We start from the raw sequence: 23581 nt of genomic DNA, 5'->3' as shown, positions 1-23581 counted from the left end.
AGGCCCTCAAGTAACTTTGGCATTCCTCGCTTTCAGAGCAATATAAGAAATGACCAAGATACGGCAAAACTTTAACTTCAAAATCTGAATCGTCCAATGGCAATTTGACAATGGATTTCTGGCAAAACTTGTTTTTGTAGGAGCAAACGTCAAAATCAGAGCCAAAAAGTTCATTTAGGTCGCTATCCCTGGCCTTTGCCGCCTGGTTAATGAAAGCTACGACTTTAAAAATTGCCCGCTCTCTAACGTTGCAAATGTCGCTGCATTCCCAATACGAAGCTTTTTCTTTGGTTTCAATAAACCCAGATTCGTTAATTACGATATTCGCTTTGGGATTTTTTTCCTCTGACACGTTTTCTACTGCATTGAATAGATTCGTGACAACCCCTAAAACATTAACTTGCAAGCAGCGTTCAATGCCTTTGTTCAGTCTTTTCTGGTCAATAAAATTACCACTTTCATCAACCCATAATTCATTAACCTTTTCGCCGATACGAGAGCTTTCTCTTAACACTTTTATTAATAGACCATTTTCGTCGAACTGCAAAATTTTTTCAAAACGCGTTTCGTGGTCCTCGTTTTTCAAAATTCTGCCATCATTCCCCAAAGTAAAATATGTTGTCTGGTGATAAAAAGCTTCTTCCAGACTACTGTGAAGCCTTTTTCCTCCAATGACTTTGATAAAATTGTCACTATCCACCAATCCAATTTCTTGCACTTTCTTCGCGAAACTTTTGAAATCTTCAATAAGTAACGAGCGCCTTGCATGGTAGGCCGAATATATTCGCCTTTTTAAATAGAATGTTTTTCCAGATAGCAACTGGCATAGGAGTTTGTGGGATGCAAATTTGGAACTTTGCTTTTTACGTGAATTAGCAAAAGTTCTTTTCGTCATTAAACGGTCCGTAAGTCGCGTGACCAAAAACCGCTTGAAACTTTCGGCAATCATTTTTTTATTTTTTGTTTTAAAAATTCCTTTGTTAAAGGAGACTTTTTTAACATAATTCTTAGTCGGGTTCGCACCACCTTTTCTTTGTCGAGAAGCGCGACCTATTTTAGGGGCCTGCAAAACCTTTTGATTTTTTGTTGTACTTGTCAATAAGGACTTGCGATTAAGTCCATCACTCGATTTTTTACTCCGAAAAAGCTGGGTTTTTTTTATATAGTAGCTTTTGCAATATGTTTTGTTTTTGTTCGCTAAAGTCTTAGTTTTAGCTAGTAACACTCTTTGACATTGTGTTTTGAAACGTTTTTTGTCCCTCCTGGCTTTTTCTCGAGAAACCATTTTGAGTTCCTAAATTTAGCACACAAAGATGTGTTTCGTTGCCAAGTCACTGAAGGTTTTCTCAGTGCGCCACAATAGGTCTATTACCAAGTCACTGAAGGTTTTTTCAGTGCGCCACAATAGGTCTACTACGAAGTCACTGAAGGTTTTCTCAGTGCGCCACAATAGGTCTATTACCAAGTCACTGAAGGCTTTCTCAGTGCGCCACAATAGGTCTATTACCAAGTCACTGAAGGTTTTCTCAGTGCGCCACAATAGGTCTATTACCAAGTCACTGAAGGTTTTCTCAGTGCGCCACAATAGGTCTACTACGAAGTCACTGAAGGTTTTCTCAGTGCGCCACAATAGGTCTACTACGAAGTCACTGAAGGTTTTCTCAGTGCGCCACAAGAGGTCTATTTTATTCAGTGTAACAGGAGCCGTAGACAAGAAAAATAGGATACAACACAAACAAAGGAGACAGAAAAGAATACAGCACAAACAAAGAAAAAAAATCAAAATAAATCTTACCTTAATAAATCCTCAAAGCAGCAAAGTTAAGCTTAGAACGCTTTTAAAAAAGCGTAAGCTATAAGCAGCCCTTGAATCAAAACTAATTAAGAGTTTGGAGAAAAGTAGGCCTATCAAATAACCCTGAATTCGTCAATTAAATTCAAAAATGAACCAAACACGAGCACGAGTCAACGTGCACTGTACTGTTAGTCATTTAACGCGTATACGTCACTGTTGTTAGATTTCCAGCTAGCATTGATTCAGTTCAGTTTAGTTTGAAATGTTATTGAAGAAATTTGTAAACCTTTTAATACGACCGCTTATACACGAGGCCAGGCTGGGAAATAGCGCACTTCCTCTGGTCCAAAACCAGTTTATTAATTGCTTGGACTAGTTTTTTAATTCAAAAAGTGGTTGTTACTGGTCCTCGGGACCAGTTTATTAATTGCAAATCTATTGGAGAACAAAGGCTGGGACCAGTCCGGAGACCAGTTAATTATTTCGTTGACTAGAGGGGTCACTAGTCCCAAGGACCAGTTTAAAAAATATCCTTATTTCCCAGCCTGCACGAGGCTGACTGGCTGAGCTTGAATATTGTTTTCCGTGGGCTATTTTGCGTGGGGTAGATTTATTGTCGTGTAAACGAAAGTTCTTTAAAAATACCCCAATTCTCTCTTAGAATCATTTAATACCACTCCATGGTAACAGATTGCTAGTACTCTACGGAAAACGGTAAGACCAGGGAGGTAAGACCTACAAACAGCGCCCAATCAGAGATGCGGAGAATAACCCTCCATTGTTGTATATGTTGTTTACTTCCTCGATTTTAGCCGAGCCTTGGTTGATGTTTCTTGTTTCTAATTTCAAGGCTGAATTTTAATTAAAGTGTATATTGTAAGAGCTTTTTTATTATTATTATGATTTGGTTTTCGAATCCCGCGAACGTAAGTTATGCAAGTTTAATGTTGCTGTTTCGCAATAGATAATTTGGTAACATCCTTGAACGTTGATTGTAGTGTAAACTTCAACATCGACAACGAAATGCACTGATTTAAAATTAGGTAACTTATGCGAAAAGCTCAGAAGAGCTTCACATCATTAATCAGTAATAATAAAGGCCAATATAATGTAACTGTTGCTTTGATTGAAAAGGGGCGCACATTAAATACATCATACGACTTTCAAACCATACCAACGAAACGATCCATGTTTGTCCAAAGGTGTGGATTATAGTAAAAAGTGGTTAGCAAAAATGCCAATACACCATTGGATTTGGGTAGAAAGATGGAGTTTTAAGGTATTGTTAAAATGGTTAAGACCCAAATTGACTAGGATAGAAATTTGAGTTTGATTGAAACATAAAACGTACGTTTAAATAGTTTGGAAGAAAACTCGTGTGGAATGCGCAATCTGAAGAAGTTGGAAAATTGTAAGTGGAATTGAGCTTTACGTTTACTGACATATTTCTCGTTTCAATACTGCCTTCCTTGCAGAGAGGCATGACTGTATGCAAAAGGGAGTTTAATGAAGAAAAACTGAAATTGACAAATCCTTATATTATATATACTTAGCAAATGGAATTCAAACTTTATTAAATCAAAGAAGGTAATAAGAACGGGAGTTGAACTAGCAGCTTTGGCAAAACATTTTAGGAACACACAGGAAGTTCAGAGGGAATATTTCAAAGCCAGAACATTTCAGTCAAGCCTTCTACTCCTTTTTTTAGTCTCTTTGATTAAATCAGAAGGTGAAAATTACTATCACTTGAAACAGCACGAACTTGCTATATTCTGCAACTTTTAAAATTATTATGTGGTTGTGATTATTTTATGTAATCAAGTTATTTGAGAAAAAAATATTTGTTCTTATATTTTTCCGTTAAAAGCACGGAAGTTTGTTTCTTATATTTTTCCGTTAAAAGCATGGAAGTCTATTAATGAAGAAATAATGAGTTTGCTTTTTTTAAATCTGTTATGATAATAATATTTCATTTAAAGAAATTTGAAAATTTTAGCAATAGACCAGGAAATAATTAACATGATTGCGGAAAATATCATCTCAATAATTTTGATGTTTATTTTAAATAATGTACACAGAACGAAATCACAAAAAAGGATTAAATAAAGAAAAAATAAGTGAGGCTAACTTTTCAAAAGCGGTAATGATGTTACTTAAATTTGTAAAAATTAGGTAAACATTTATTTTGATGCAATTCTATAGTCATTCATTTTTTATGACATTATGTTTAGTAAAAATTACTCTTGCATTTAGTTGCTTTCTACATTTCTAGCCTGATAATCTTCAACTTCTATTGCATGTTGTTTGCGATTGACGCAAAGCTTGGAAGAAATTTAAATTTCATTCTTCACCTTTTTCTGGACTTGAAACATTAGATAACACAACAAATGTCTCTGGCGTCTTACGTTTCTAGCAGCAATACTCCAAAAATGTCTTTCGATTGAAACCAAACATTATTTAAGTTTAGTGTCTGAGTACCTTTCGTAGCCATTGTAATAACAGTTTGCGTAGCTTTACATTTAGTGCCAAATTTTCTTGTTGCAATACTTATTCCTTCTTTACATGGTGGCAGAACTGTACCTACAAGCGCAACGTTACCTCCAGTTGGTTTTGATTGGATTGCTGTTTCATTATCATCAAAAGCTTGAGCATGTAGTAAATTTATATCTTCATGTACTGATAGTAAAAGTTTAGAATTTGAGCTTTCTAGAAGGTCTTTATCTAAACTTGTTCCATGAATTGGTATTGAATGTGGTTTTAATAACATCCTTTTTTTCCCTTTAGTAACGATAACATCATCTTGACAAAAATGTTTTGAACAAATAACGGACACTTTGTTCGGTCTCCACTCTTTACCACGATTTGTAGCCAAAATCCACATTTTAATTAGATTATCATTACCTTTACATTGGAAAAAAACTTAGCCAAATACTCCAGTTGCGCAAAAGGGCACTTTTTGTTAAGGTCTACAGTACCTTTCGGGAATAAATGTAAACTGTAGGAATCGTCTTGAATCGTCTTGGGCTAGATTGTCACTACAACTTGAACATCCAAGAACCACGCATCGTTTATTATATCGCATTGTAAATAGATATTGAAGAGATGCTTATTACTCGCTAGTCAACAGGTAGTTTAGTTTTGAAAATACTCTAACCGACTAAACTTTATATTAAGCTCAAGATTAACGTTACAAATAGAGTTTTAGAAATCATATAGTGAAAATCATTTTTAAAATAACAATCATGCCGAAATTATACATACTCTCAGAAGTATTATAAGAAACCTCCCTACTTATAATAATATATATGTATAATACTTCTGATACTCTTTATTCCTTCTAAGAGATCAGATAAACATTTTTTAACACCTTTTCCTCGAGATGTCGCTTTAAACAGAACAAACTTCCTATACCGCCACTTTTAAAATTATGTACCCTAGTTGTGATTGTTTCCTGCCATATAAATAAAGAAATATTGTAAACCTGTCTGTAACTGTTGTTCTTTCAATTATCTTATATTTTTGTTTTAAAACTACTGGAAAAGCTATATTAATGAAGAAAGTAAATTTACCGTATTCCCTGGTTTTATTCGCTGCGTTTAGCTACGTCCACCATAAAAGCGCTTTAGGTTATCGGTTACGTAGAAAGATAGGGCGAGCAGCGCGTGATCGAGTGGGCTATGACTAAACCGAGATCTTGGTAGTGGTTGCTGAACGCACTTACAATTTTCAAACAACGAGACGTTACGAAGTAAGCGGATTTATTTTTAAACTTACTACCATAGAATATGATTATAAATGGAAAATTTATTAAAAATTAGGCTTATTTTGTGATTAATTACTTATTTAGCAGCCTTTAGAGCACTTATGGATTATAATTTCACTTTGAAATTTTTAAAAAGCGTTTTTTTCAAAATATATAGGTTAAGCCTCGGTTAATGAGCGTTGCCTTCTTTCATGGCAGCAGCTAAGGCTTAGGGGTAGTAGAAAGCAGGCAGCGCTTGCCGGTTGGCTAATGGTGAAAAAAGTTTTAAAAGTACAGTACAGGCCCGTAATTAAGATAAACGTGTCTTCAAGAAACTTAGTTCGATTAATTCAAGAAATAATAATTCCACTTCACCCCATTTCTCCGGCCTGATTTTCAATCCCTTTAATATTTTTCACTCTTAAAATCAGCTAGGCCTACAATTAATATGAAAAAGTCCGTAAGTGAAGGAAAGATTAGTACCATAATAATGAGGGTCTATATTTCAAATTCTAGTTAAAAAATGGAGCGACTTTTCAATATTGGCGAAAACAGCAATGTTACCGTTAACATTATTGCTGGAGGACTGGGAGATGGCATATTAAACGCCATAGGTGGGGCTCTTGCCCCCAGAGGACAAGGGGCTGTTGCCCCAAGAGGGCGCGGGGGTTTTGCCCCGAGAGGGCGCGGGAGTTTTGCCCCGAGAGGGCGCGGGGGTTTTGCCCCAAGAGGGCGCGGAGCTTTGGCCCTAAGAGGGCGCGGAGCTTTTGCCCCAAGAGGGGGCCGTGGACGCGGCGGAAACGGCCGGGTTAATGGTGGTGGAGGCCGTAGCGGTCGCAACGCCAGGGGCCGGCGTTGTAATAATTGTGGCCGCTACGGCCACTTAATGCGCGACTGTTGGAGCCGTGTTCGTGGTATAAAACTCATTTAATACTTAAAAGTGAAAATGTACAAAGTATTGTTCAATTTTGGTAAAAGGAGACCAACAAAATTCGATGGCGGGGGTTGGGCCTGTCCCTCCCCAAGGGGCCGGAGTGGTGCCGACCCCGCCTCAAGGCAGTGGAGTGTTGCGGATGCGCGACTGTTGGAGCCGCGTTCGTGGTATAAAACTCATTTATTACTTAAAAGTGAAAATTTACAAAGTATTATTAAATTTTAGTAGAAGGGGACCAACAAAATTCGTTGGTGGAGGTTGGGACTGTCCCTCCTCAAGGCGCTGGGGAGGAGACGGCCCAACCTCAAGGCGCTGATGGTGAGCGTACTTCGCCAAAACGCGTTGAAGAGGAGGAGGAGGAGGACGACGACATGTCGATGGAGGAAATACAAACTGAAATTAATTTGTAAGTTGTATGTTCCAAAAAGGGTGGTTGGACTGAACAGAAGTTGGTTGGTTTGCTTTAAATGCAATTTTGAGTCGAAATATTCTATGAGATTTTGCTGTCAAGGTCACCTTTTAAAAATGATAATTTAAGATTTTCACAGACGACCCCTTAATTAAAAATAAATTAGCCTTTATTTAATTCGGTCATAAATGGTGTCAAAAATATCATAAAGCATCTTCGACTTTAAATCGCCAATAGAGCCAACTGTAGTCTGGGTGTACCACCCTTTTTGGTACACCCTGTATAGCCGGTTTCCTGCTTACTCTTCTGCGCGGTTGCAGTTCTTCAAAAATATTTTGCATGTCATAACAATTGACTAAAGGGCTAGCGTCTATCTCACACAATAAAACTTGCAGCTATTTATATCTGTCATAAAATTGCCTGCTGACTAGCGACATTGACATAAACTCTTTAAGGAATAATTTTCAATTGTTGTAACGAGCTAAAATATTTAAAGAATTGGACCCAGGTCTCTTCATCATTATAATTTAAAATCATAATTTTAAACCATTTCCTTACAGGATTGAAAAACAAAAACAAGATTAAGCATTTTTTTTTTAAATATTACATTTAATTTTTTATTTCAAGTGTGTTTTTTTTTTAATGAATGATTTTTTTTTATTATTTATTTTATTAATATTATAAATTTCTTTTCCTAAATTGTAAATACATTTTTTTTTTCCAAAATACATTTTTTTCCTAATTACAATATTTTTCTAATTATAAATTTTTTAAATACCAAATTCTTTCTCAAATTATATTTAATTTTTTTTAAAATAAAATAGTTATTTCAAAAATGAGCCGTTTTTTTTCCTTGCTTAATCCCTTCGTATCTTAAATGGTAACGTTGAAAGAACTGCGCTAATGTAAACAGCACTGCCATGTTCAAAACTTAATGAACTTTGTTGCAATTTTTCCGTAGATTTCCGTTGTTGAATTTTTGGTACAGTGAGAACTTTCTTGCAGTTTTTCCGTAGATATCCGGCGTTGTTGAATTTTTGATACGGTGAAACACCATCGTTGCGTTGATTTAGCTTATAAAATTAGTCTGAGTAAATAATATTATTTCCGACTCGTTGCATTCAATTTTTATCATATTCTGTGCAAAATTTCAGTAACATAAAGAGCATCTATAAAATATGTTAATTAAATGATGTGATTCTATAGTTTGGCTTGAATACTAGTAATTAATCAAGTACCTAAACAATTCATAGCAATTTAGACGAATTAACAAACGGCAATGTGGAGTGTGGAACTAGCAAACAACGTAATCCTCTGTATCCCCTGAGGTGACGTTGGTAAAATTTAACGCTGATGTAAACTTGGAAATTATTTGACTAATTAAATTACATAACGACCCTGTTAAGTGAATCGGTTACAAACTAACACCACTGTTACTTATATTTATGTTAACCTCATATGGGAATGTTGAACCAACTGCGCTAACGCAAAGTAGCAAACACCACTCTTTAACTGCCGCAGGGTAAACACACATTTTGTCACCTTTCCAGTAGTATTTTGAAGTTCTCGAAAGTTTCACAGGGTGAAAAGAACTATCTTTACTTCTACACGTTAATAATTTGAATAGGTATGCCATTTTTTACATCAAATTGGAAGCGCACACGGTAAATACAGCATAATAAACAACCTAGGGTAAACCCGGTTAGGGAGCTTAGGCTATGTTTCTAGCATAAAATTGAGCAGACTATACGTATACAGGATTCCAAAACAAATGAGAGCCGGAAATCAGCCTTTTTAATAATCTTCAAAGAAAGAGGAAAGACACTATATGAGACTATAATTACATAGAGTAACTAAAATAGGGTAATGGCAGCCCTCTGCCTTCGACTGTATCAAGCTCTATGGGGAAATAATATGGGGTGCTATTAGTCTATACAACTTAAGCCTTGGCCGTAAAGAACATTCAAAAACTTACTTTAAATGATATAAAAACCTCTGTTAACTGTAATTATTTACCTGAATTACTTTTCTAGACGAAAATTCGACCTGATAACGACGTATTTCTTATTAAGGGTGCTACAGTTAATTAGAAAATACATATAAAGGTGCTCAAGCTCGGTTGAAATACCAAAGTAATTTGTTAGCGTCCACTGCTAAGAAATTAGGAAAATCAGCAAGAAAGCCAACATTTGAAATATGTCAACGTAACTTGTTAGCACCCACAAACCTAGGCCCTTCTAGTTGTCAACGAGAACGAAATGTAGAATTAGGTTTAAGCGTGCTATAAGGTTAGGCTGACTTCTGGCCCAAAAGTAATTTTTTGACGTACTATCTTAATTAGTTAAATTACAAAAATTAGAATTCATTAATTAAAAATCGAAACACGTAAGTTTCCCATTTAATAAATGCTTGTTAATTTAGAAGTATTCCGAAAACTAACTTCGCTATAGTTTTTCCGTATGGCCTGCCACAATTGCCTTAAAAAACTGAAAATTTTTTAATGCTTTTTCTATGGGACGCTAACCCTAAAATCTGTGAATTTTCCTTTAACATTACGGAAGGGTGTCATGTCATATCTACAAGGGCCTACCGGCCCTGTAGAATACCTCATTATTCCAAACTAGCTACTCCACTCAATAAATTGAAGAAGAAAGGCGTAAAATTCACATGGGGTCCTGATCAAGAGGAATCTTTCCAGAAGATAAAAGATGCCATCTGTAGTTCACCACCATTGGCCGCGTATAAACCAGATGCGCCGAGCATATTGACAACAGATGCATCAGACGCCGGCTTGGGCGCGATGTTATCTCAAGTCCAAGATGGAAGAGAAGTTCCAATCGCATATGCGAGTCGAAATCTTCGAAATGCGGAATCCAAATACAGTACTTCTGAAAAGGAATGTCTAGCAATTTATTGGGCCATCGGACATTTCCGACCTTATTTGGAAAGTAAACCCTTTACCGTCGTCACCGACCACAAGGCTTTACAATGGCTATTTGGACTCAAAGAACCAAACTCGAAACTTGTCAGATGGGCAATGTATCTACAGACGTTCGATTTCAAAATTCAACATAAGAAGGGAGTCGAGAACGTCGTAGCCGACGCCCTTTCGCGAGCTCCAATAGGATTGTTCGCCATGTCAATAGCCTCCACCATAGAAGAAGATAATCAGATCACGTCATCAGAAGAATCGACCGCTCCATCGGATCACTCACACGTCGCGTACATTTTACCACCTTACCCACACGCAAACTTTCATATCTTCGATCGCGACGATATTATCACCGCTCAAGGAGAAGATCCGGTTATTCGCGGAATCATTGAACAATTCCGACAAGAAAATCTTCTAGACAATACAGAGTACGAGATGGTAAACAATCTCATTTACCGGAAATCATCGGGAGTTCGTCCAGCAAGGATTTATTTACCCCAATCTCTCAGAAGAGAAGCCTTGAGACTCTTACATGATCATCCTCTGTCTGCCCATAGAGGAAAGTACAAGACGCGAGAAAAAGTAGGACATGGTACTGGTGGCCCGATCTCGACAAAGACGTCACACGATACGTCAGAGAATGCGTTCTTTGCCAACAGTACAAGATCAGTAACCGTAGGACACCTGGCCTTATGATATCTACAGTTCCGACTGGACCATTCGATAAAATCGGAGTCGATATCATGGGACCCTTTCCGATCAGCAGGAGAGGATACCGATTTCTTCTTGTCTTTACGGATTACATGACCAAATTCGTGGAATTAGTCCCATTAAAAAGAATAACAGCCGACGCATGCGCCCTCGCATTGAAGAACTTTGTATGTCGATGGAGAGCTCCGAAACAAATCCTTAGCGACAGAGGAACACAGTTCGTGTCCTCCCTATGGCGCAACACGTGCAAATTATTCAACATTGGACCGATTCATACATCGCCATACCACCCTCAGTCGAACATCACGGAGCGGGTGAACCGAGTCCTAGGAGAAACCATCTCCATATACGTTGAAAATAATTACCGAACGTGGGATGAAACTCTGAACGCCCTTGCGTTCGCGATAAACTCAGCGCCCCACAAAACGACCAAAAGATCTCCCTTTTATTTAAACATGGGACGAGAACCGAGACTCCCATGGGACATCGACATAGGGATGCCCATCGAGGAATTTGAAGATCGTTCGGAGACCTTGAAGACCTTAAAGGATCAATGGAAATTAACTAAGACTTTCTCCAAATTGGCTCAAGCCAAACAGAAAAAATACTATGACCTCAGACGAGAAGATCTCGAATTCGACATTGGGACCATCGTTTGGAAATTGACTCATCCCCTGTCTAACGCTAACTTGGGACGAATGGCCAAATTATGTCCAAAGTGGACAGGTCCCTACAAGATCATCGAAAAGAGGAGTCCGCTAGTCTATGTCCTAGAAGACATGATCTCGGGACAAAAGACCGGCCCAATTAATATGTCTCAACTCAAATTGTACCAAACTCCTGAAGTACCGTTAGAGGGAATCGATGGGACGCCTTCTCCAGGAGAAGAGTCGGGACAACCAGCCGAAATTGACACAACCACTGAAGACCCTATCCAGAGAAATGAAAACCAACAACCCGAAGCAGTTACCTCCCCACGGAGACCCAGAGCGCCAGCTCCAGAACGAGTACCACCTCCAATCTTAACGCAAGGAGACCAAACCGCGGAACTCATTCAGGAAAATGAAAATACTGTCCCGAAGGAACCTTTTTCTCCAGTAAAAGAAACCAACACGCCACCTCCGGAAGGAACACTTCCCCAAGAAGTACCCCAGGAAAGACCACAACCTTCCTCCGAATCCTTCGAGGAAGTTGTTGAAATGATCGGACCTTTTCGATTTGTGGACAAGATTCCGAAAACGAGATCGAAAGAACCTAAAACGCCAACGGAAGAAGTCCGTCCCACGGAAGAAGGTCAGAAGAAGATCGTCAGTCCGATAGTAACACACCCGGAAGCCACACCACTGACCCCTGAACCCCAAGTTCCAGTGGAAGCTTCAAGACTTGAGAGAGAAAAGAGAGAACACCCGACTACGTCAACAACCGAAGACATTAAACCTAAGAAAAAGACCCTCCGAAAATTGAGTACTTCGACGGATGTCGACCGAATAACGGAACCGGAACAGGAAAAGAGAGGTTTTACAACCCCTTTGTCCATCGCTCCAGAACCAACTCCAAGCCCTACACGGAAAATGATGAGTAGCAGTATCTCAAGTGACGAGCCAGAGATCCACGATCCCCGCAAAAGAAGTCACCCCCCTACCTCATCTTCAGTCATTGGAAGGAGAAAGAAACCACTGCGCAAAGTATCGAGCAGTAAAAGCACGTCGTCAAAAGAACCGTCCCTCTCGCGTCCCCAAGCTGAAAGACGAAGAGAATTGCGTCTGCCAGACCAACTCAGTTCGTCCTCAGAAGATATAGACCGAAAGGAAGACAGACAACAACGAAGAAAGCGCATGAGAGCTACGACGACGACTAGTTCATCGACAAAGCCAGTGAAAAAGACGCCGAAGTTCCATACTATATCTACTAGTCCTGAAGGGGAAGCCCCTCTTCCGTCAAATGAACCAAGTTCGAATAAGTCAGAAGCCACGAACCCTAACCCTTTAGTTCCTATGGATGAACTGTCCGAAGCCACGAGTACTGGAGAAGATATGCACTCTCCCGACTCTTCAACGATTGCAGAACAGTTTCCGACAAATTATGAAAAGCCATTCAAGAAAGGATGGGTTCACGAGCTGTGTTATAGACACACCGTACAACCCGGCAAAGTAGATCTAGATATATACTATTATCCACCGGGAGGAAAGAAGCGCAGGAAACGTTCGACCAATGAAGTTGCTCAGTACCTACGCATAAACAACATTACGGACTTAGACCCGATAGATTTCTGTTTTAAGCGAAAACCAATTGCAAAACTACCTTGGGAAAGGGTTCGACTAGCTCATCCGAGGCGGTTGGCGCCCACAGCTGTTTAATCAGCACAACGTGTTCCTACCATTGCGATTCGTCACACTCGATCCCAATGGGAACCCTTCTTATATCCCTATAGGACTCTTATTTAATTCTTTTCTTTTTAGATGGCTACCCCTCCTCCTCTATATTGGAGAGTAACTCCTAGAAGACAACGAGGCCGGATGTCCACAGTCGCACCTGAGGATTTCCTATTACGTCCAATCCCGAGAGAGCATCCAATTGTTCCATTCCCTGTCGCCCACTCGTTCGGCCCACTTTCCCGCGAGGAAGAACCGACGCCCGCCGAACAAGTCCGTCCTCCTCGGATCGCGCCTCCGGTTCCGGAACCAGACATTCTGCTTCTACACGACGAAAACGAGGATCTGGGACACGACCTTCAGCAAGACCCCGTTCGCCCTGACCCAACGGGCTCGGACAGATACCCCACACGCCCTCGTCAAATTTACCTGCCGGACGCGCTCCCAGGCCAAGACGGGCCAGGACAGGATCAAGCGGCAGCTGCCGAAGAAACCCCAAGGCGCACATTAGACGAAATAATGTTGGAGATCGCCCTCCTCTATCCGGCCCCATGGCCAGTGGTTCCCCAAATGGATCTTCCCATCCCACAGGAAGCCGAACCACCTAAACCCGATCTCGCCAATACCAGCCCCAAGGTTGTTGCCCAGGAGCCCGAAAATTTTCCCCCTCTCGCTGACGTCCCACAACAGGACCCGCCTATAGTGGACGCCCCACGACCCCTTTCGCCTGCACTCGTGCAAGAACCTGAGCCCGAACAGGACCCGATATCAGACCTCGTCAACGCGGATATCCCACGACCGCCAAATCCATTTCCGCTCAGATCTCAGGCTTACCGGGATTACGAGGACTATGGCCCCCTTCCCATCCCACAGGACAGGCTATACCAATTTGATGATTATAATAAACTATTCCTCGAGGAGCTACCATATCTCCAGGAACCTCCGAAAGATCGAGACCTGTTCCCCGTTGCTTGGGAGGGGATCCCCAACGGAATCGCCATCCGTCTTTATCCAATTCACCCGGACGGGTACCCAATTTTGCGCCGTCCAAGCGCGACTTACATATGCCAAGCATGCGCCGCAGTCGGGCGCCATTTTTCTTCGCTCTGCCCACCGACATCATGGAAACATGAAAACGCGAATACAGCCCGATTGAACATTCGCCTTATATCCATTACGTGCTTTTTTTTTTATTTCCCCGCAATCCTTTTCTCTTTTCTTTTCCTATTTCCCTGCTTTCTTCTCCGTCTTCTCCTTCTTTTCCGAGGGGGTGCATGCAGCGGCATCACCTCTGAAGCCGTTGCAGACGATGATGGAGGGCTGAGCACCCTGGTCCACTTTTGGGACTATGTTCAGCCCCCCATCATCTAAGCCCCTCCTCCTTTCCTATCCCATCCAAAAACCCCTGTTCTCACACTCAAACCGAGACGAGAAGAAACGCCGGTTTGTTGTAATAAATTAGTTCACTTTTGATCTCCGAACAGTAAGTTCGCTTTTGCTTTTTCTACGGGTTAGTTCCGTTTTTGTTTTTGAACGAAGTTTGTTCGTGTTCGTTTTCGCGGGACCAGGCACGGGTCCGTTAAGTTTAAAAGACATTTCGCGACCGAAATTATCTGTAATTCGCGTGACATCGCGCCTCCAATTATTGGATCTCATTTAAATATTTTCAACGTAAATATCGTTTCGCTTTAATAAAGAAATTGTTCAAAAGATCAACCACAAGGTATGTTTTATTTTTCTCTGGTTTAATTCCCTTATGGGACGATAGTGACGATTTGAGTTAGGCTTATAAAAATCCCCTCGCTATTGTACCCAAGGGACTTGTAGCGTGAATCCCCCTCAACGACCGGCCACATAGTTTTTCCCGGGGCGATCCGTTACAACACCCTTAGCAAGTTTATTTTTTATAAAATAAAGCTACTTTATTATTTATAAAATAAACTAATTAATGGATCGCTTTGAAATTTTTACCACATATTAAGGGCCCGAATGTTAGTTCAGTGGATATTTTTCAAAACGCTTACCATAATACGAAAATAATTACACCCAATCAAAAAACCACCCTTATACATTAAACGCAGTATAAAGTCTTAACTAAGAGAGCAACCGCTCTCTCAGAATTATGACAATTTCTAACTTTAATTGATTTGCTTCGGCTTAAACTAAAATTACCTCAACTCGAAAGTCGCAACTGGCACCAAATAAAAATAAAAAACTAGGTACTTCTACTTTCTTATAGACTTATTACTAGCCTTTATAACTACTACTAGTAACCTTATATAAAGGAAAATTCCAGGGTGTAATTTTTATAGTTGAAATCGGTTCGTAATGACTTAAAACCTTCCAAATGATGTTTGAATATTTTTTCTTTACCCGATTAGTTAAAGTACATTCAATTAATGAATTTGAATAGGCGCCACCATTAGCTAAGAAATCGTCATGATGACGAAAAGGGGCTAAGCCTTCTAATTGGCCTTCTATCTCAACCAATGAGAGCCTTACGCGAAGCGTCGTCCGCTTAGGAAACGAGTTGTTTTTGAAATTAACGGCAGGACGTCTTAGACTCATTAATCCATATGAAAATGAACCCGAATATACGGAAGAAGAGCTTGAAAGCATGGAAAATGAAGCTAATAATCCTCCGGAAGCCCAAAATTTAGTCTTAGATATAAACATGGTGAGGGAAAATTGTAGGTGTGGTAAATGTTTACCAGTGTATTTAGGCCTTGGCGATGAATTGGAGCAAAACTTGGGCAAATACATAAATAATAAAGATGTGGAATTGGGAGTTGTTTGCTGCAAAGACAACCGAAATATACAACGATTTTTAAGAGTTCATGCGTCAGCCAACCCCCCAAATTGCATAATAGATTTTGAGGACTTTCCTCATAACTGCTTAAACAGAACAGTTCTACGAACGCATTATGTTATTTACGTGCGTGGCCTCAGAAGAGCATTGCCAATACCATCAATTCTATCCAACCAGTAAGTAATTTGTATTAACAACGGTAAATATTACTCGTCAGCCCTAAATGGTTCTAACCTATATTAGTACAGTGAAATTTGTTTGCTAGTGCAAGTTCTGGACCGTTATGGATTGGCAATACAATAATTATCACTGAATTCAGTATTAACGCTATTACCTCTTTAAGGGCCAATCGGTACTCAGCGTATCGAAGTTTTTCTACTATGATATATCAGAGGCTTGGCAATAAAAATAGAAGAGTGATTCCACTATGTACGCTATTGGAAATAAGAAGGCACTTTCCAGAAGTAGAGCCCCACAGATATATTGGATTTAAACCAGTAGCAGAGGCTATTGCTGCTTGGGATGACAATTAAAATAGTTTCATGTGATGTACTGTTGCGATATGCCGCAGTATTTGGTTTCTGTGAGTTTAAGGTGCAACATTTAAAAGTATTAAAGTTTAAGTTCCTGTAGTATTTAATTTACTAAATTTAAAAGTTCCTTTAGTAATTAATATATAATATTTTAAGTTCCTAATAATACTAAATAAAGTAAAACCTAGTCAATTTAAAAAATCTAGTGAATTTAAGTTGGAAACAAGGGAATTATACAATTTAAAAGGATATGGTAAAATATAAATTACTAAATCTAAAGTTGTGTGTTAAAATATTAATTATTAAATTTAGAGGTTTATGATAAAATATAATTACTAACCTAAATATTAAAAGTACGTTCCATTGGTTTTCTCAAATAAGTAGTTGCTTTATTAAAATAAATACTGGTACTTCCGGGGCTTTCAATAGTTCTTTAAAATTAAATTGTCTTAAAATTGTATCCCAGATGAAATTTTAAGATGGCTTATTTTTTGAAAAATGTATTGAGAAATCCATAAAGCAGAGGTACTTACTTTAATAAAACCTTTTTGGAATGATTATTCGATAGTTTGTGTTAAAATTGAAATTACTAAAGTTAAACGTGTGTTAAAATGTAATTTTCAGAATTAAACGGTTCTGTTATGTTACATTTATTACAATTAAGTGTATTTGCGCTCGTATTCCCATTAGAACATTTACGGGAACAATATTACAATTGTTTTCCTTGAAATTGCAAAGTAGTAAATTCTAAAACGTTTTTATTCAAATTAGTTAATTTGAGATTTAATATATCTGCTTGCTACATTTAATATTCATTGATTGTTTCAGCTTATTGAAGGTGCCTCTCAAAATTACATAATATATATTTGAAACCACAAAGGTTTAGTTCCTATAAAAGTAGTCAAACTTTCATTTGAATTTGAAGTTGGAATTTCAATAATTAACGTTTCTTACTAATCATTCATCAATGAACAACACTACTGAAACAAGTAAAAACCTTGTATACGTTTTAGTATTATTTTAACATAATGTTTTAATTAAATGAGCTACTAAACCGTTCATAATTTCATTAAAGTGATAGTCTCCTCTTTTTTGCTGCACTAGCAAGGTCACATTTATCGGGTCGAGGAATTGGGGCAATGTTCTTAGGTCGTAAACCTTTTGCAGGTTCACTGTCATTTCCATCTATGTGCCTTTTTATGACCCTACCAAGAAGCGTAAAGATGTATTTGTACGATTTCGGTTCCTTCATTGGCCTCGCGTACCATTGACTTGTAGCTTTAGAGTAATAAAAATGAAATTGCTCTTTCTCTGTGGTAACTGTTTCTGTAGTGTTCTCAACAGTTTCGAATATACACCTCCTTTCCGTATTGAAATTATGGTCTAATATTGTAAATTATGGTCTAATATTGTCAAAATAACGCGGGCTTCCATAACCTCAAAATCGAAATCAAGCTGTTTAGGGCAGTACTTATTCATCAGACTATGATAGCTTTCGAGATCTGACGTGTGAGAAAAATGGTTACATTGCCATAAATATTTTAAAAGCCTATTGTCATTAATGAGGCTCGTAAGAGCGTTATGGGGCTTAGAGCCAGCGCGTGGCCATTTTTTCCTCCTTGCAGCATCTTGAGCCAACCTTTCATGTCCACACTTTGGTGAATTTGGAAGCTCTTTTTTAAAGGTGTGCTTGTTAACAACATGATAACTAATTGACTTCCACATGTCAATTAATTTGTCAGAATTACCACCACAGTTTGCGGAACAATACCACATGTGGCGTTTGACATTACTAACCCAATCTTTGAGCGCTTGGCAATCCTTTTTAAGTTTTTATTGGAAAGAGCCAATAACTTTTTGTTTAATCCCTTACTTAAGTGCCATATATCAAATTGGTGATCGATTTCTTTGTAATTTTCTTTAATAAATGACCGGCATTGAACGTGTCTATCAGTAGTCAAACGGTTTACGGTAATATTTTCATCCTCCAATTTCTTCAAACATTTTTTCAATCCCAATAATTCCATATTTGTTGATTTGAAGTCTGTCTCTGTTTTTTGGATTCGTTCAAAGTGAACGCATTTGTTAGTGGCTTGCTCCATTAAAGTATATGTACAAAACTTTGCGCTGTCACCAGGCGAATCACATCTACCATCAGCGGACAGATCTACCAATGCACTGCTTCTTAGTTTGTTTAAGATTAAATTCTGTTCTTCTTGCCAGGCGAGTTTAATTTCCGGTACCAAAAGTTTTTGTTGTAGGGAATAAAACGTAGACTTTTCAATCCTTTTCAGCCCCATAATTTCAAAAAATGAATGAAATCGCTGAAAGGTGCCACCAGTTAAAAGTACACACGCTGCTATTAGCAGATTACCAGCTGGCATTCTTCCTAATAGTGGTTGAGATTTCCAAATATTTTCATGACCACTAGTGCAAAAGAGCTTCAATGTTAGAAGACTTCCCTTCGTTTCCGATTTATGCATGTCGGTGATATCAATGACACTCTCGCACTCAACATGGTCGCACTTAACACGAGAGACCAGTTGTTTCAACTCACTTTCAAAAACTATATACTTTTTCTCGTGAACCAAACTTTCAGGGAGAGGGTTTACGCATACGCTTTCGTCTAACGTAGTATCCTGTGAATTTTCTTCACAACTTGGGTGTTTCACAAATTGAGGTGTTTCCTTTTTCATCACTATATGCATCCGAAGTATCACTATCCATCCCTGGAGATTTGAAAGTTTCGGCAATTATTGGACTTGACGTAAAGATTGGCCTCATATGTTGCTTCTTTGGGGTGCTCCATGAATATTCAGTAACCATATTGATTCTTGTTTGGCTATTACTTGCGTAAGGGTGATCTTTATTAACAACAATCAATTGAGAACTAAGTAATTGGTTGTACTCGGCTACTATGTCCGACTCGGAGCATGTATCAACTCCAACATCAACCATTTGTTTAAGATTCACACATCCAGATTCAGTTTGAACTCCAATAGAAAACGACTTAGGTTGCAAATCCTCAGTGTCCATAGATGCAATGGATCAATTCTGGCCCGTGTTAGTTGTATTCTCTATGGTGTTACCAAATAAAGTAGGGAATGATCCTTTCGTCAGATGTTTTCCCTTACCCTTGTACAGAAATGACGATTTAAGGCCAGTCTCAAAACAATCTTGCGTAAAGTGGGTCTCACACACTCTGAAATTCTTGTTTGGAGGGAAAATCGAATCATCGCTCCGATTAAGATTTGTCAATGTTCCTTTGGCTACTAGGGCAAAACCAATCTCGAACTTTTCAATCACGGACGCTTTCGCATTTTCCAACCACTTTTTGGTAAGATTGGGATATTGGATCAAATCAGGTATAACAAAAAAGCTTAATTTTGCAACGCCGCTGTTATGTTTACAGTCTTTTATAATACAAGTCGGCATTTTCACATAAACGGCTGAGAGCCACTGACGAACGCCGAAATTATATAGTTGCCGAACTTCTAGCAGACGACGCTTCGCGTATGGCTCTCACTGGTTGAGATAGAAGGCCAATTAGAAGGCTTAGCCCCTTTTCGTCATCATGACGATTTCTTATGGTGGCGCCTATTCAAACTCATTAATTGAATGTAATTTAATTAATCGGGTAAAGAAAAAATATTTAAACGTCATTTGGGAGGTTTTAAGCCATTACGAACCGATTTCAACTATAAAAATTACACCCTGGAATTTTCCTTTAACACTCCCCCTATTTAGTCGACACATAGACAGGCTTTTTCCTAAAGGTGAATACGTTGTAATGTTTAAGGTATATTCGTCAAAATAACTTGAAACTATAAGGGTATTATTTGGTCGATCGATCGATAGACCTTGAACTAACCCGTACAGAAATTGAGTACCTGTTTTGTGGCTGCACTATAACTGCTTGTAACGACCTTCACACTAGACGAACTCTTACAGAAAGTAAATTATAAAACTATTTGTGCAAGTACAATGGAAAAGCGGTCTTATGGAGTACAATTATGGAATAAATCTCGGACTAAAACAATTCCTAAGAGGTCAAGACTTAGATATAGGAAAAACATTCAAATGGGCCAAAAGAATAAGAAACCTTATAACCACGAGAAGCGGGATAATACGTGGCAAAAAAATAAGTGACTGTAGTAGTATCAGTGACATTTCTGACAATGATGATATAGAAAGTGAACATGAAATCTCCGAAAACCCTGTAGATGGGATAAGAACTATGATTGCAGAAACTCTGGATGAGTCACCGAGGTAAGAAATCTTTCATTCGTTTATGTTTTGATTATTATTTTATTTCAAAACTTAACTGTTAATAGTGATGATGGAAATGAAGAAGCGTTTTCAAGTTCATCAAGCGACACTGAGGAAGACAGGACATTTCAATTTCAGGATTCAAACAGTAGCGATAAAATTAAATCTGATTTAGTGCGTATTTTTCAGGAATTTTGAGACCCAACTTCCAGGGCAGATGCGCTCTTCAACCGAGGGGGTAACGACTACCACCTGTAAAATGTGGTTTTCGTTTTGCAGTAAGATGTATTTTATAAGTCGAGTCTTTACCTCCTCGGTTCAAACCATTTTCTCCAAAGAGCAATTTTCTTTTCATCTTTTCATATCCCCAGTTCCTGCCCTCTTCTCAGTAACGGGTAAAGGAACTCTTCCTAAAATGGGCAGCTTCTAAAATTTTGCCTTTACTAGCCTACTCTAATATTGGTACAGAATTTCTCTGGAAATATAAGCTACTACGCATAACAAATTTCAGTCTAGCTGATACTATACACCAATATAAACAGATATTTCTTTATCGAAAGTACACATTCCCATGATTATTACAAGAAATTTACAAAAACCTTACAATCATGTTCCAAAACTAAGGACATGATAATTCTCATGAATATATTGTATATAATTTATTGTTCCTATTATATTAAATGATTTTATCGGCATTATTGAAGATAAATAGTTTCCATTAGTATGATTAAAATTTGGATTAGAGCATATATAATTCAGAACTTCAAAATGCCATAATTATTAAATTTAGCTAAAAACATTCTCAAATACAGGACGACCCAATCTACGAGGGAGCGTATCTTTCTAAGAAAGAGAGTCTGCTATTGATAATGGCTCATATTCTTCGTTATCATTCTACAGATGAAGCAACTAAAAGTTTACTTCAGTTAATTAAATGGCATATGCCTAAAAACTGCGCAGCTAATTTTCCTGTTACGAAATATCTGCTCTTTAAGCATTTTCAAAATACTCAATCATTAGTGACCCCACATTATTACTGCAAAGCCGAGGGATGTAATTTATATTACATTGGCGCTAAAAGTAGTAATATAGAGACATTTACATGTGCCAGATGTGAAACTAGATATAGTGAGGAAAATTTAATGTCTGACCGCAGCTATTTTTTGGTCTTTGATACCGAAACCCAAATTAAAAATTTATTGCAATTAGTTGACCCCAATCTAAAATCAAAATCTTTGAAACTTGATGTTTGTGACATCACTGAATCTTTAAATTATTCAAAAAGAAAAATGTCTGAGAATGACGTTTCAATAACTTGGAATACAGACGGAGTTCCAGTATTTAACTCTGCCAAATTGGACCTTTGGGCATTACAATTCACGATAAATGAACTACCCCTTCGAATTCGAGCTCGAAATACACTAACGGCAGCTTTATGGTTTGGTAAAGAGAAGCCAAATATGAACACCTTTTTAAGACCCTTTGTCAATACCATGAATAAATTATCAACTAGTGGTATTGTATGGAAAAATAGAAATGACGAAGAAATTTTAACAAGAGTATTTCCTGGACCATGCACTGTGGACGCAGTAGCACGGTGTACACTCATGAACATGAAACAATTTAATGGAAAATTCGGATGTCCATGGTGTTTTCATCCTGGCGAAACTGTTTCCAAGGGTAAAGGAAGGAACAGAGTTTATAGCAGTGCTGCAGAAATGAGTTACCAAAGAAGAACCCTAGAATCTGTCTTAAAAGACAGTGAAATAGCAGCAAAAACTGGCGAATCCTCAAATGGTATAAAAGGCCCTTCAGTTCTCCTAGAGATGAAGCACTTCGATATTTGCGAAGACGTGGTTGTAGACTACATGCACTGCTTGTGTTTGGGAGCCATAAGAACGACCATGGGTTTATTTTTAGACACCTCAAATCATGAGAAACCGTACTATATAGGCAATAGATTAGATGATATTGATCAGCGCCTACTTGCAATTAAAGCTCCAAATGAGATTTCAAGGAAACCACGCTCAGTAAGAGAAAAAAACATTGGAAAGCTTCAGAATGGCGTTCTTGGGATTATATTATTCGCTGCCAGTCTTGAAAGGAATACTCCCAGGAGCTTATTTCAAAAATTGGGTGTTATTAATCACAATTTTTCATGATTTAATGAAGACTACGGTAAAAGTGGATTCTCTTTTTCAAACCCATAAAATAGTAATGGAATTTATTAAATGTTACGAGGGATTATATGGGAAAGAAAACATGGTTTTCAACGTCCACCAGGTTGGCCATTTAGTGGAATTTGTTTCTAGATGGGGACCTCTTTGGTTATATTCAGCTTTTCCCTTTGAAAATAATAATGGACGACTACTAAAACTATTTCACGGAACGCAATATATCCAGCTACAAGTTTCCAACAAATTAATCTTATACCAGTTTCTTCCCACAATAATACTAGAAAAAAGAACGTTTAAAAATAACCTTTTAGTTGAAAGCTATTTTCATAGTCTTACAAATTATTACAGCTTCTTCCCATCACAAAAAATGCCATCTGAAAGGGTTTTTCTGGGTAAACCTTCCCAGATGAAAAACAATTCGGATATAAATTTTTTACAAATTTCTAACGTTATGGTTGAAAGCTTGTCAAGTTATGCTAATGTTACTGCTTGTGGTATAGTGTATGATACCGCAAATAGAAAAAATAAGAACCGTGAAAATTGCTTCGTTAGCGGTAAGGTAAATGGTAAAGTGGTGTACTTGAAGGTTACAAGCGTTTTAAGCGATTCTAGCACTGGTGACACTTATCTCACCGGAAAAAAACTAAAAATAACCAATAACTGTCCATTTACTGAAAGTCTGGAATGCTTTGTAACATTTGAAGAAACTGATAAGATGATATATTTAAATATTAATAATAAATATTTAAGGAAATGTATTTTTATAAAAGCAGAAGGTAAAAATTACCTGTGTGATTTTGCTAATTTTGAATTAATTAATTATGATTGACAAAGAACTTCTATTTTTGGATGATATTTTAACTTCGTCCTGTGTACAATATTTTACCTTAGTTGATGA

At 38.0% G+C, this 23581-nt stretch overlaps 1 protein-coding gene and 2 long non-coding RNA genes across 10 annotated transcripts; 2 read left to right on the top strand and 1 right to left on the bottom strand.

Annotated features, from left to right (window-relative positions):
* Positions 1-430: 430 nt before the first annotated feature.
* On the top strand, positions 431-3932 carry LOC149653509 (uncharacterized). Of its 4 annotated transcripts, none has more exons than XR_016371369.1 (6): positions 431-2509; positions 2608-2671; positions 2760-2838; positions 2930-3074; positions 3157-3206; positions 3271-3932. It is a non-coding gene; the product is annotated as an uncharacterized LOC149653509 (long non-coding RNA). The 4 variants fall into 4 exon arrangements; XR_016371368.1 differs by having other exon boundaries at positions 431-2523; XR_016371370.1 differs by having other exon boundaries at positions 1503-2721; positions 2794-2838.
* Positions 3831-9479, bottom strand: LOC149653507 (uncharacterized). 5 transcript variants are annotated; one of them, XR_016371372.1, is made up of 5 exons: positions 8856-9479; positions 8334-8779; positions 8119-8278; positions 4771-8049; positions 3831-4696 (listed from the first exon to the last, which is right to left on the bottom strand). It is a non-coding gene; the product is annotated as an uncharacterized LOC149653507 (long non-coding RNA). The 5 variants fall into 5 exon arrangements; XR_016371375.1 differs by having other exon boundaries at positions 8119-8256; XR_016371371.1 differs by having other exon boundaries at positions 8119-8779.
* Positions 6061-7546, top strand: LOC149653508 (uncharacterized). Its single transcript, XM_089848987.1, has 4 exons — positions 6061-6451; positions 6516-6638; positions 6697-6877; positions 7441-7546. Exons 1-4 carry the CDS (start codon positions 6061-6063, stop codon positions 7463-7465), a joined length of 720 nt encoding a protein of 239 aa, XP_089705113.1. The 3' UTR covers positions 7466-7546.
* Positions 9480-23581: the final 14102 nt, after the last annotated feature.

This window comes from Phalangium opilio, unplaced genomic scaffold (genome assembly GCF_054372755.1).
Source record: "Phalangium opilio isolate 3A_F unplaced genomic scaffold, DU_Popi_V2 ptg000082l_1, whole genome shotgun sequence".
NCBI classification, from domain to species: Eukaryota; Metazoa; Arthropoda; class Arachnida; order Opiliones; family Phalangiidae; genus Phalangium; species Phalangium opilio.
The sequence above is the reverse complement of the archived record's forward strand: the minus strand, read 5'-3'. Positions and strand labels throughout refer to the sequence as shown.